Here is a 12143-nt window from a genome sequence, read left to right as displayed (position 1 = left end):
TAACATGCTTTCAGACATGTGAGTGAAGAGATAAAGGAAAAGAGTCATCAAGGATGAGCGAGTTCAGCAAAAATGTTGGGCTTGTTGCCGCCGAGGTGAAAATATCTTCTTCCACCAGAGGGCGCTGGTTGAGTGGGGAAAAATCTAGAATTCATCCCACGGCTGTACTGACTCTATTCATATGTGAGGGCCGCCAAGTTTGAGAACTAGCAAGGACTAAAAAAGAGAGAATAACCGTTACGATCTCAGTAGGGGCCTCACTGGGATTTGGCCAAAGCACCGTCTTTTCCAAACATAAGTAATGAATGTAAGATTTTATTTTGAAAAATGTAGAATTTCTTACTTTTCAATCACACTCAGAATTCTGACTTTTACGTTTTATTTACTTTAATGTCAGAATTCTGACTTTTCAGTTTTATTTACTTTAATGTCAGAATTCTGACTTTTTCATTTTATTTACTTTAATGTCAGAATTCTGACTTTTACGTTTTATTTACTTTAATGTCAGAATTCTGACTTTTACGTTTTATTTACTTTAATGTCAGAATCCTGACTTTTACGTTTTATTTACTTTAATGTCAGAATTCTTATTTTTTTATTTCATGTTATTTAATTTCAGAATTCTGCCTTTTAAATTTTTATATAATTTAATTTCAGAATTCTTACTTTAATTGTAGAATTAGTCAAAACAAATGTTGGCTCTAACTGATTAATTTTACTTTTTCTAGAGGCCCTAATTCTTTTCTGTATCTTATAGATAAATAAATAGACATAATTTGATTTATCCTTGCTACTACTACTACTACTGTTATTTAGGCTGAAAATAGAATTAATTTTACTGTTATCCATGACTGTTATCCATTTCAGAGCCACTTAACTTTAGTTCTTTTAAATTTTACTATCAATATCAGTTTCTCTAAGAAAAAAAGGCTATGAATCCAGATACAATACAATAGTAACTTCTTTATCCCCGAAGGGGAATTCATTTGTCTGGAGTCTCATCTGTTTATGGTAGAATTATAAAGTCTTATTGCTGATGGTATGAAAGATCTTCTAAATCTTTCTGTCTTGCAGTGCAGGGATAGGAGCCGTCTACCACCATTGTTTCTTTGGTCATTGAGGGAGATATGATGTAGATGATCCATGTTCCTCAAAATGGCCTCCACCTTCTTCATTGTGCATCTCTCCTCCTCATCCTGACCACAGAGCCAGCTTTTTTCACCAGTTTGTTCAGACGCCTTGCATCCTTGTGTTTTACACTGCCTCCCCAGCAGACTGCAGCATAAAACCGAACACCTGCCACCACAGACCGATAAAACATCTGCAGCATCTTACTGCAGATGTCTATTGATCGGAGTCTTCTCAGGCAAAAGAGACGGCTCTGCCCCTTTTTGTAGATGAAGTCTACGTTTTTAGACCAGTCCAACTTATTATCCAGGTGTACACCTAAATTTATGTATGATGTCACCACCTCGATGTCTACGCCACAAGTGTTCATTCTACTATTCTATGTTTCTGCAAAAAATTAAACATGTTGGTGTTTTTTCAGACTGGTTCAGGAGGTTTTCTCAACATTTCAATGCTGGTGTGACTCAGCTGTTTAGGTTTTTTAAGACTTGGAGAAAACAACTGAAACCAACTTATTTAAAAAAATATACAAAAGTAAAATATAGTAGAAGCAGATGTATGTGATGATACTGTTAAATTCTCAGATACTGTTAAGTAAAGTTTTAAACCCACCCTCAGAGCCTGGCTGTGTTTTTAAAGGTGGGGGTCGTCTGATCTGCTGGAGATGGAAGCTAACAGCTGACAGAGAGAACGTCTCAGCTGACGACCCTCTCTGAGCTTTCTGCCACCGACCGTCCGGCCGACAACACCGACCAACATGGAGAACGCCGACAGCCTGTTCAACCCCAGGTACGAGCCACTTACATGACTATTATAGTGAATGGTTAATGTTTTCCACATTTCTCCTCAAACCAACCACTTCTCTGTCATCAGATATATCTGACAGTGGTAAATAAAGGGGTTTCAGAGATACGGGTCCCTGCAGAGGACATTTAAAGGTTGAATTTGAAGTAAACATCTGACTGGACTGTGCTGTTTGCAAACAAACTTTATCTAAAAGTTGAATTTTCATATTGGCATGTAAACAAAATCATTCTAGACAATTCTGCTCAAACATGGCCTTCTTTTGCTGTTACTTTCTAAGTTTCTCTTGTAAGTCGTCTCTTATAAACAGAGTTCCTTCAGACAAAATACAAGAAAACAACTGTCATTAAAGTGACTTTTTACTAAATTTTCTTACCAGTGGGCAGAAAATCAAAAAGAGCTTTTATAAAACAACACAGCAGGTATAATTCTGGAATAAACGTGCATTAGTGTACCCGTAGATTTGGTTCCTAAAAACAAAGCCAATCATGGACAACAGGAAGGCTGAGTGTTTTAGTTAAAGGAGTGTTTTAGTGACCTCTACTTTTTAAACATTAACTCCTAGTAGTGTTTTTACTCTCTACAGTCCTTTACTACTGGGCCCATCCCCTGACTCTGTTGTTGTAGCAGCTGAGGTTATTTATAGCTCCACTCCCGTTTGCAGCTGTTATGTCTCTCTGCTTTAACATTTGCTGCACGAGTGCATGAAGCTTGATTTTCATGCTGTTGGGGACTTTTGCTCCATCCTCTGACATATGCAGCATGTTCAATTTCCTAATCTACACTGTTAACATGCAGCAGTGTTTTGGTTTCATAGATGAAATGCACATAGAGGGAGAAAAGCTGTTAAAAGTGGCCTTCTAAGCTAGTTGTGAAGCATACTGTGATTAAAAACAAATAAGATTGTCCTCCATGTTCATTTTACCCTCTACCTTAACCCTCAGCATGGTGCTGCTGAGAAGCATCCCCACAGCTTGATGCTGCTGAGAAGCATCCCCACAGCACGATGCTGCTGAGAAGCATCCCAACAGCATGGTGCTGCTGAGAAGCATCCCAACAGCATGGTGCTGCTGAGAAGCATCCCCACAGCGTGATGCTGCTGAGAAGCATCCCAACAGCATGGTGCTGCTGAGAAGCATCCCCACGGCTTGATGCTTCTGAGAAGCATCCCCACAGCTTGATGCTGCTGAGAAGCATCCCCACAGCATGGTGCTGCCACCACCGTGCTCCACAGTGGGGATGGTGTGTTTGAGCTGATATCAGTGTTTGATGGTCTAAAAGCTCCATTCTGGTCTCATCAGACCAAAGAACTTTCTTCCTCTTGACCATGGAGTCTCTCACAGTCCTTCTGGTGAACTCTAGTCCAGACTGAATCTGAGTTTTCTTCAACAGTGTCTTTCTCTTTGCCTCTCTCCCATAAAGCTCTGACTGGTGAAGAACCCGGCCAACAGCTGTTGTCTGCAGAGTCTCTCCATCTCAGCTGCTGAAGCCTGGATATCCTTCAGAGTAGTCATAGGTGTCTTGGTGGCCTCTCTCACTAGTCTCCTTGCACGCCCACTCAGTTTGTGAGGACGGTCTGATCTAGGCAGATTTACACATGTGACATACTCCTTAATTTCTTCATGATGGAGTTAACTGAACTCTGGGGGATGTTCAGAGCCTTGCCTCCATCCCCTGACTTAGACTTTTCTATAACTTTTTCTCTGAGTGTTCTTTTGTCTTCATGATGTAATGGTAGCCGTTTTATCCCCCTTATGGGCGGCCCTGGCTCAGAGAGTTCTCTCTGAAGACCCTTGTCTGTGGTTATCCTCTAAAGCATTATTTCCAGTACACCTGCTCAGGTGTTGCAGGCTAATTCTACCTGGAGATACCTGCATGTCCACACAGGGGTTTAAAAGTCATAATGAGGTCAGGTATATTTTAAAGCCTGTTCTTCCCACCCTTTAAAATAAAACACTGCTCCATTACAGGCGCGTGATTATTCCTGCCATTGTCTCAGTGGTTCGAGTGTTTAGTGGGTTTTCCCCTCACAGTAAGGCGGTGTAGATAACTGTCGGTGACAGAGGAGTGTATTTGAGTATGTAAATGTTCAGCTGCTGCTCCGTCACCGTCATCATGTAAATACTCTGGTTTCACTCAGCCTCTCTGTGTTTGGACCTTTACAGCTATTAAAATGTAAATCCACTCATCACAGATAGAATCAAACTTCAGTGATGGCTCTGTTAGCGCTGACAACTCTCTGCTCATTTTAGAGTTTATTTAAGACATAATTTAATATTCAGACTCAATCTAACTCTGTTAATCTGACTACATATCAGATGGGAGCACGCATGCTCCCACAATGCACTGCTACTCTAGACTGCCCAATAGCAGAGCCTGCTGGCTTTCCAAAGAGTAGTCTAAAATCCACGTAATGTGTTTAAACTGCTGTTAAATAACACTCCAACATCATCCAACTAACTAACCTAGCTGACAGGGACCATCAGGAGTCTAATCTGAGATTAAGACAACAGGATTCTTTTAATGATTGTTTTGGTGAATCACAAACTTCCCCGTCTCAATTATTTCTGACATTTCTCTCTGTCAGTGAGTCTGCAGCCCTCTGGCACTGAGAAGAACTCTGACACAGCCTCTGAGATATCATCTACATTATTGATGACATTATTGATTTGAATATCAGATCAGATCATGTTTTTAGTTTTCTATTTACATTACAGGATTATCTGATAAACAGAGATAGTGTGACATCTTCATTCTACGTCTCTTTCCTTTCATAGTAAATGTTCAACATTTACGGGACCCCAGACATGATAAAAAAAAATAATAATTAAATTGTGGCCACAATATAGCTATAACGTGTGCATAAAAATACTAATTAATGGCCTCAAAATCCTAATTTGTGGCCATTAAATAAGTGTAACATGCGCATGAAATACTAATTTGTGGCCATGAAACACTAATACATGGCCAAAAAATACTAATTTGTGGCCACGAAATACTAATACGTGGCCAAAAAATACTCATTTGTGGCCACTAAATAAGTATAATGTGCGCACGAAATACTAATTTGTGGCCATGACATACTAATTTGTGGCCACAAAATACCAATAAATGGCCAAAAAAACTAATTTGTGGCCACGAAATAAGTATGATGTGCGCAAGTAATACTAATATATGGCCACGAAACACTAATTTGTGGCCAAAAAATACTAGTTTGTGGCCAGGAAATACTAATATATGGCCACAAAATACTAATTTGTGGCCATGAAATACTAATTCATGGCAAAAAAATACTAATCTGTGGCCCCGAAATACTAATACATGGCAAAAAAACACTAATTTGTGGCCACGAAATACTAATCTGTGGCCACGAAATACTAATATGTGGCCACGAAATACTAATTCATGGCCACAAAATACTAATCTGTGGCCACGAACTACTAATTTGTGGCCATGAAAAACTAATTTATGGCCAAAAAATACTAATCTGTGGCCCCAAAATACTAATACATGGCCAAAAAATACTAATTTGTGGTCACGAAATACTAATATGTGGCCACGAAATAAGTATAACGTACGCATGAAATACTAATTTGTGGCCATGAAATACTAATTTTGTCGCCACAAAATACAAATTCATGGCCAAAAAATTCTAATTGTGGCCACAAAATAAGTATAACAGGCACACGAAATACTAATTTGTGGCCTTGAAATAGGTATAATGTGTGTACAAAATACTAATTTATGGCCATAAAATACTAATTTGTGGCCACAAAATACTAAATGTGTACTAAATACTCTGTGTTTTGTTTCCCAGCCTGGCAGCTGCTCTCATCAAACTCGACCCCGAGGACGGCGCCCAGATTGTCGAATATTTCAAAACTCACGCCCTGCTGAGCAGAGAGAAAGCACGTAAGAGAAGATACCGGAAAACCTTCATAAAGATGCACAGCATCGAATCAGCACATAGGAAGCTGGTTAACCATAGATGTAGGTGTCACAGCCACTGTTCTAAAGGATACCATCATAGGAAAACTGCCGTAGACACCAATACTGCACTCATTAAACAGCTTTCTGATAATGTTATCAAACATCAACCCACAGTGAAACATTCACCACTGAAATAAAACCCTCCACAGCAGAAGTAGGAATGGAATTAAAACATGATATAGTAAAGGTAGAGCAGCCCGGAGCTGATGGATTTAATAACATAGAAATGAAATGGTAAAATCATCAATCAGCAGCTCATACGCCCCCTATGGCTGACATTAGAACCACACCTGTGTTTCTCAGCATCTCATACGCCTCCTATGGCTGACAGTAGAACAACATCTGTGTTTCTCAGCATCTCATACGCCCCCTATGGCTGACAGTAGAACAACATCTGTGTTTCTCAGCATCTCATACGCCCCCTATGGCTGACAGTAGAACTACATCTGTGTTTCTCAGCATCTCATACGCCCCCTATGGCTGACAGTAGAACTACATCTGTGTTTCTCAGCATCTCATACGCCCCCTATGGCTGACAGTAGAACTACATCTGTGTTTCTCAGCAGCTCATACGCCCCCTATAGCTGACTTTAAAACTACACCTGTGTTTCTCAGCAGCTCGTGCGCCCCTATGGCTGACAGTAGAACTACACCTGTGTTTTTATCAGCAGCTCATACGCCCCCTATGGCTGACATTAAAACTACACCCGTGTTTTTCTCAGTGTTGCAGGCATCTGTCAGAGATCAGAAGAAGCTTTTGGTGGAAAACAGCAAACTGAAGAAAGACATCGAGCAGCTGAAAATTCAACTTCAGGAGAAACAGAGGAGACGCACTGGTACGTGCTTTACTATGCCTGAAAAAATACGTTCATCTTAACTCTTAGGCCAAGTTTTATACCTTAAATATGACATTAAAGGCACCAATATGTCCAAGATAAATACTGAACATTTAGCCTAGAGGCTTTGTCTTAAACATCACCATTTTTTAGGAATGTTAAAATGTCTTTATCTTTAATTTACTGTACATCTCTAAAAAAAAAAAATCTAGAATCACTCCCTCTCAAAAATAGTTTTCCAGAAGCCCTCTCTGACGTTCATTTGTATATACAAAAGACAAAAAATGATCTTATATCTTCTTTATCTTTTTTAAATTTCTCTCTACATCATTGTTTCCACACATTTAGGCATCTTTCTCAGTTTTTCAATTTCTTTTCCACATTTTTTTTAACAACTTCACTCAACTTGTTGGTCTTTTCCTAGACAATCTGACATCCTTTTATTAATATTTTACTTTTCTATTGAAGTCCAGGTCTCTTCCTTCTCTTATTTTTCTTTTTCGTGATCATCCTCTCCTTTTAAACCAAAGTTTTCCCCCCTCAGAGAAAAACAAGCAGACACCTGTGGTTGATTTTCTCCTCTCAGCTGTTTCAGTGTTGGCTGTGGTCACATTTTAATATCAGAGTTCTCTTAATGTAATAAAAACAGTTTAAATCTGAGATGGTTTGATAAATACGATTAAATTCCTGCTTTTATTCTCCTTCATTCAACATCAGAAAAAGAAAAAAACTTCTGTTTTTGTCTTTCAGCAAAGGCGCTGTACTCGCCAGCGCCTCAAACAGGTAGCCCCGCCTCTACGACACCTGCCAATCAGCCGCCCTCCCCTGCTGGAGCGTCAGCGGCTGTTCCAGGAGATCCTTCCCCTCCCCCCTCTGATCGTAGAGAGAGACAGCGAGGGAGGAGGAGAGGCGAGAGGAAAGGTGAGGGGAAGTTCAGAAACATAAGAAGGTTACAAAATAAAAGTCTGACTGTTTTTCTCTCTCTCAGCTCGTCCCGTCTCTGACTCCCTCTCCTTGGAGGCGGAGCCTTGCATCGAGCCATCACGGCTGGACCTGCGGGTTGGACGGATCCTGAGTATACGGCGCCACCCGCTGTCTCAGACGATGTCGGTTCAGAAAGTAGACGTGGGGGAAAACTCGTCGCGGACCGTCGTCAGCAAACTGGAGGGAAATACGGACTTCGAGGAGGTAATACACGTTTTTATTTTAGAATTTCAAAATTAAATTAATACGCATTCTAAACAAATATTTAAAATATTTCCGATACATTCTTATTATTTTTCAAATGTTGTTCTTTAATAATGAAATTACACTATTTTTAAAATAAAGTCTGGATATTTTATTTGTCTTATAAGCTTCCCAGTTTTATCACAGTGAACATTCAAAATCCTTCATCTTTAAAATTTTTTTATTTTTCTGATTTCATATTTGATATTTCGTTTTTGTCTTCTATTAAACTGGACTTTAATAGTCACAATAAGGCCCCCATCATTATGTTGTTGAAATGCTTTTATTGTGAAAGATCCATATCAGGAACCTCAAAATATCCCGTAAAACTTTAAACCACACATTTCCTCTTTATTAGTCTCTCTATGCTGCCTTATTTTTAAATAAAATTATCTGTTGATTCATGAAAATAAAGTTATTTCTATGAGTATATCCTCTCTCTCCACAGCTGACGGGCCGTCTCGCCGTCTTGTTGTGTAACGTTAAAGCCTGCAGACTGAGGGGCATCGAATCCCAGGCCCGCCTCCTCTGTTGCGCCGCCTCAGATGACTGCCCAGAGCTGCTGACTCCGCCCACAGGGTCTAACCCAGGTGATAGGGTGACCTTCCTCAACTACCCGGGTAATCATGGCTGTAAAGTGACAATTCAGCCCAAACCAGTGCAACGCAAGTGATTTGATAGGATAGTGTCCAGGTAATCCTGACTCCGCCCCCTCTGTCTGTCCAGGTGAACCTGACAAAGAGCTTCAGTCCAAGCAAAGGGTCTGGGAGCTTCTTCAGCCCGACCTACAGGTGGACGCCAGGGGCGTGGCCAACTATAAAGGCTGCAGCTTCGAGGTGAAGGGGAAGGGTCTGGTCCGAGCCCCCACGCTCACCAACTGCAACATCAGATAGAAGACCTGTGGGGCTTTTATTGTGAAAATCCAGCCTCTTACACTTGACTAGTGGCAGCTAAAGTTTGCTTACAAGAGATGAAGAGATAAATGAAAAGTGGTTTGTTTCTTTTTTTCAACAATGTTTATGATTAAAAACTCGACAAAATACAAATCTGTGTCCTCAAGTGTTCCTCTTAACGAATGACGTCTTTAAACTACGACAGAAAACATTAACACAAAAATGTATCAGTGAGAACTGAAATAATATCAGAGTGAGACCTCTGTCTGAACCGTCAGAGCTTTGTGATGGTTCCTGGCTGAGAGGCGGAGCAATCGCTCCCTCAACGGTCCACCCCTGATTGAAGCCCAATCACAGCTATTGTCCATGAAGAAGGCTCCGCCCTCCACCTCTTCAGTAAGAGCTTTCAGCCAATCAGGTGACAGTGCTAGGTAGTCTGATGGTTGAAGCCCCGCCTTCTTCAAATGATCAGTAAAGGTGAGAACCAGGAGAGAGTGACGGCGCCAATCTTGACCCAGAAGAGACTGGACAGACACAGAAGAAGTAACTAACTCAGGGCATGGCGTTAGCTAATTCTGTTAGCAGACTGTGTGGGTGTGTCTGAGTGGTTTACCTGTGCCTGCTCCTCCAGGTGAGCGTCTTCGTGGCTCTGGTCGGCTCTGATAATAAGCACTAGGACATGAACCCCCTCAGGACACAGCTGATGTAAGGTATGTGGGCGGAGCGTCAGTTGAGGTGTGTCTAACACTCTCAGAAGGAGATCAGACTCCGCCCCCTGCCTTCTGAAAAAGTTCCGGAACGTTCTGCTCAGCAGCTTACACTCTGTTGTCGTGGAGACGCCAGAAAGGTAGGGGCGGGTTTGGAATTCTTCTCCACCTGTAGACAATCAGGAATGCTAGTTTGAATCAAGCGTGAAAATGAAGCTGATGCCAAAGTATTAAAAAACACACTGCAGTTCCTCTAGTGTCCACTAGAGGCTGCCTGCAGAAGTAGCAGGAGTCCCATCCACCCCCATGTTAGAAATAAACACGCTTCCAGCCTGGTTCAAAGAAACCCTCTGGCCAGAACAGTTCATGTCTTTACGGACAAACACTTCCTGGACTTTATTTTGAAGGTTTCAGCATTAAAGTCTAGAAAGAGTTTCTTTGACTGTGTGGAACCACTGACCAATCAGAGCATTCCCCACAGAGCTCCTCCCACTTTGCCGTCTGCCCAGCAACAGCACGTTCAAGGCCAGAACGTTCCGCTCTTCGTCACAGCGACGACCCAAACTGCCGATAATTCTAGAACAGACGTCGTCATGGCAACCGTGTTCACCAGCATGACTCATCACAGCAGAGTCTGAAAAATAAAAGCATCAAGTGTTTTTATTTACAACTTTTTTTGTACGATACGTTTAAAATTCTTTTTTATTTACCCGTGTTAGACTCACCACATCTTTAATTAAAACAGGAATATAGTGAAGCATTTTTTTCTTCCATTTGTAGGCTAACGTGTCAGAAAACTTTGGTTGTTTTCTGTCTCGTGAGGAAAATGTGACCATCTTAACATCAAGGAATCAGAATAGTGGTTTCACTAAAGTATTGGATTTTTGAAATATTGGGATTTACCTGTAAAAAGACAACAATAGAGCTCAGCAGTGTGCGCTCACTTTGTTGGCAGCCTTGGTTCTGGAAGTAAAATTCCTCATTAAAACCATTTACATTAACCCTTTACCTACTGAGCCGGTGCTGGCGCTGTGTTTTGTATGTCCGGAGTATTATTACCGTAACTCTGTCAAAGTTTGTCCGATCAGAAAAATTCCAACGGTGTTGGAAAGCTGAGAATCATGGGCATGCGCACATATATGTTTCATTACAGTACTCGCAACCATAAGATGTGGGCATTCATAGCAAAACACCAGAAGTATCACAAGACCGCTACACAGATTCTCAACACTGTAACTCCTCGAAAGTTTGCTCAATCTAAACAATTCCAACGCTGACAGAGAGCTGAGAATCTGTGCTTTCTGGAAATATATGAAGTGTGGTATATAGTGTTTAACAAATTTATTAGACCAGCTGTCATAATTGTCTCAGAGACCATCCAGCATCATGAAGTGGACTCTTTCATTTTCAGTCAGCTCTCCACGTTTTACCATTTTGAACAGGAATGAGGAATTTCAAACTGAATTCACCTTTTTATACCCAAATTTGAGCCGGCTCACCGGGCTTCTCTGAGAAGTCAGAAATGAATCAAGCATAAGATTCAAACACTAAAACTCATTTTTCTGTTCAGGAATGACAGTAAATAACTATAATTTGACATAATAACCAAGAAATATGTGTTTTACTATTTTTTCGTTTTTTTGTAAATCAGTAAATTTGATCATTCATGGATAACGATAATAATTATATTTTAGCATTAAAAATATCATTTGGGTTAAAGAGCTTCTACATATTGGTGTATTAACCATTGCAGAAACATAAAAAAAATGATTTTGGTAATTACCAATGCTGTTCCTTTAGGGCAGCTGTGGCAGAAACCTTACTTTGGGTGGTGGTCTAATAAATTTGTTAAGCACTGTATGTCATTGTTTTACACTCTGGTGACTTATGATGAGTCTGACTTGGATATTTTAGATAACACGGCTAACAATCAAATCTGCTATGGAGAAAATGAATGGGAGTTTTACTTCCAGAGCCACACTGTTGAGCTCTATCATCTGAAGATAGAACTTGATGTTGTGTTCACACCAGACACGAGCAACCGACTATTCGACAAAAGTCGCTCCCACATCTGACATTTCAGTCAGTTGTCAAGAGATACAAGCTGGTCAGGTATCGAAGGAAAATTAGCTTACCTGACGGGGTGATGCTAACTCAGGCAGTGATGCTAACTTGGTAGAAGATGGCTGACAGAAATGTTATCTCAGCTTACCAGGCAATCTGACCTCCTCACTCGCAGTCCTCCAAGCGAGCTCCTTTTTATTCCTGTGGGGGTAGAACAGGCACTGGTGGTAGACTCCCCAGAACCTCCTATCCCCACAGGCAGGTCCTTCCACGCTGATTGGTCATCGCGGCACAAGTGATTTGCTTCAGTTCAGATTTTTTCAACTTTCGTGAATGAAGTGAATGTTGCCGTAAACATGGCTCAAACTTGCGAGAATTTCTTGCTCAGTTTGCGGCGTTCGCGCTGCCTGACACTGACCTGACATGATTTTACTGTCTGGTGCGGACGCCACGTTAGGCTGTCATTGATGAATAACACGACTATCGTTGATGTA

General features: G+C 40.9%; 2 protein-coding genes across 2 annotated transcripts; one reads left to right on the top strand and one right to left on the bottom strand.

Annotated features, from left to right (window-relative positions):
* The first annotated feature begins 1783 nt into the window (after positions 1 to 1783).
* LOC121504771 (aminoacyl tRNA synthase complex-interacting multifunctional protein 1-like) lies at positions 1784 to 9025 on the top strand. The gene is made up of 7 exons (XM_041779831.1): positions 1784 to 1917; positions 5750 to 5844; positions 6645 to 6758; positions 7509 to 7679; positions 7747 to 7946; positions 8434 to 8605; positions 8712 to 9025. Exons 1-7 carry the CDS (start codon positions 1886 to 1888, stop codon positions 8876 to 8878), a joined length of 951 nt encoding a protein of 316 aa, XP_041635765.1. The 5' UTR covers positions 1784 to 1885; the 3' UTR covers positions 8879 to 9025.
* On the bottom strand, positions 8996 to 11849 carry LOC121504772 (GTPase IMAP family member GIMD1-like). Its single transcript, XM_041779832.1, has 4 exons — positions 11798 to 11849; positions 10046 to 10219; positions 9492 to 9754; positions 8996 to 9402 (listed from the first exon to the last, which is right to left on the bottom strand). Exons 2-4 carry the CDS (start codon positions 10206 to 10208, stop codon positions 9127 to 9129), a joined length of 702 nt encoding a protein of 233 aa, XP_041635766.1. The 5' UTR covers positions 10209 to 10219; positions 11798 to 11849; the 3' UTR covers positions 8996 to 9126.
* Positions 11850 to 12143: the final 294 nt, after the last annotated feature.

Source organism: Cheilinus undulatus, linkage group 22 (assembly GCF_018320785.1).
Source record: "Cheilinus undulatus linkage group 22, ASM1832078v1, whole genome shotgun sequence".
In the NCBI taxonomy this organism is placed as follows: Eukaryota; Metazoa; Chordata; class Actinopteri; order Labriformes; family Labridae; genus Cheilinus; species Cheilinus undulatus.
This window is presented reverse-complemented; position numbering and strand designations above follow the sequence as displayed.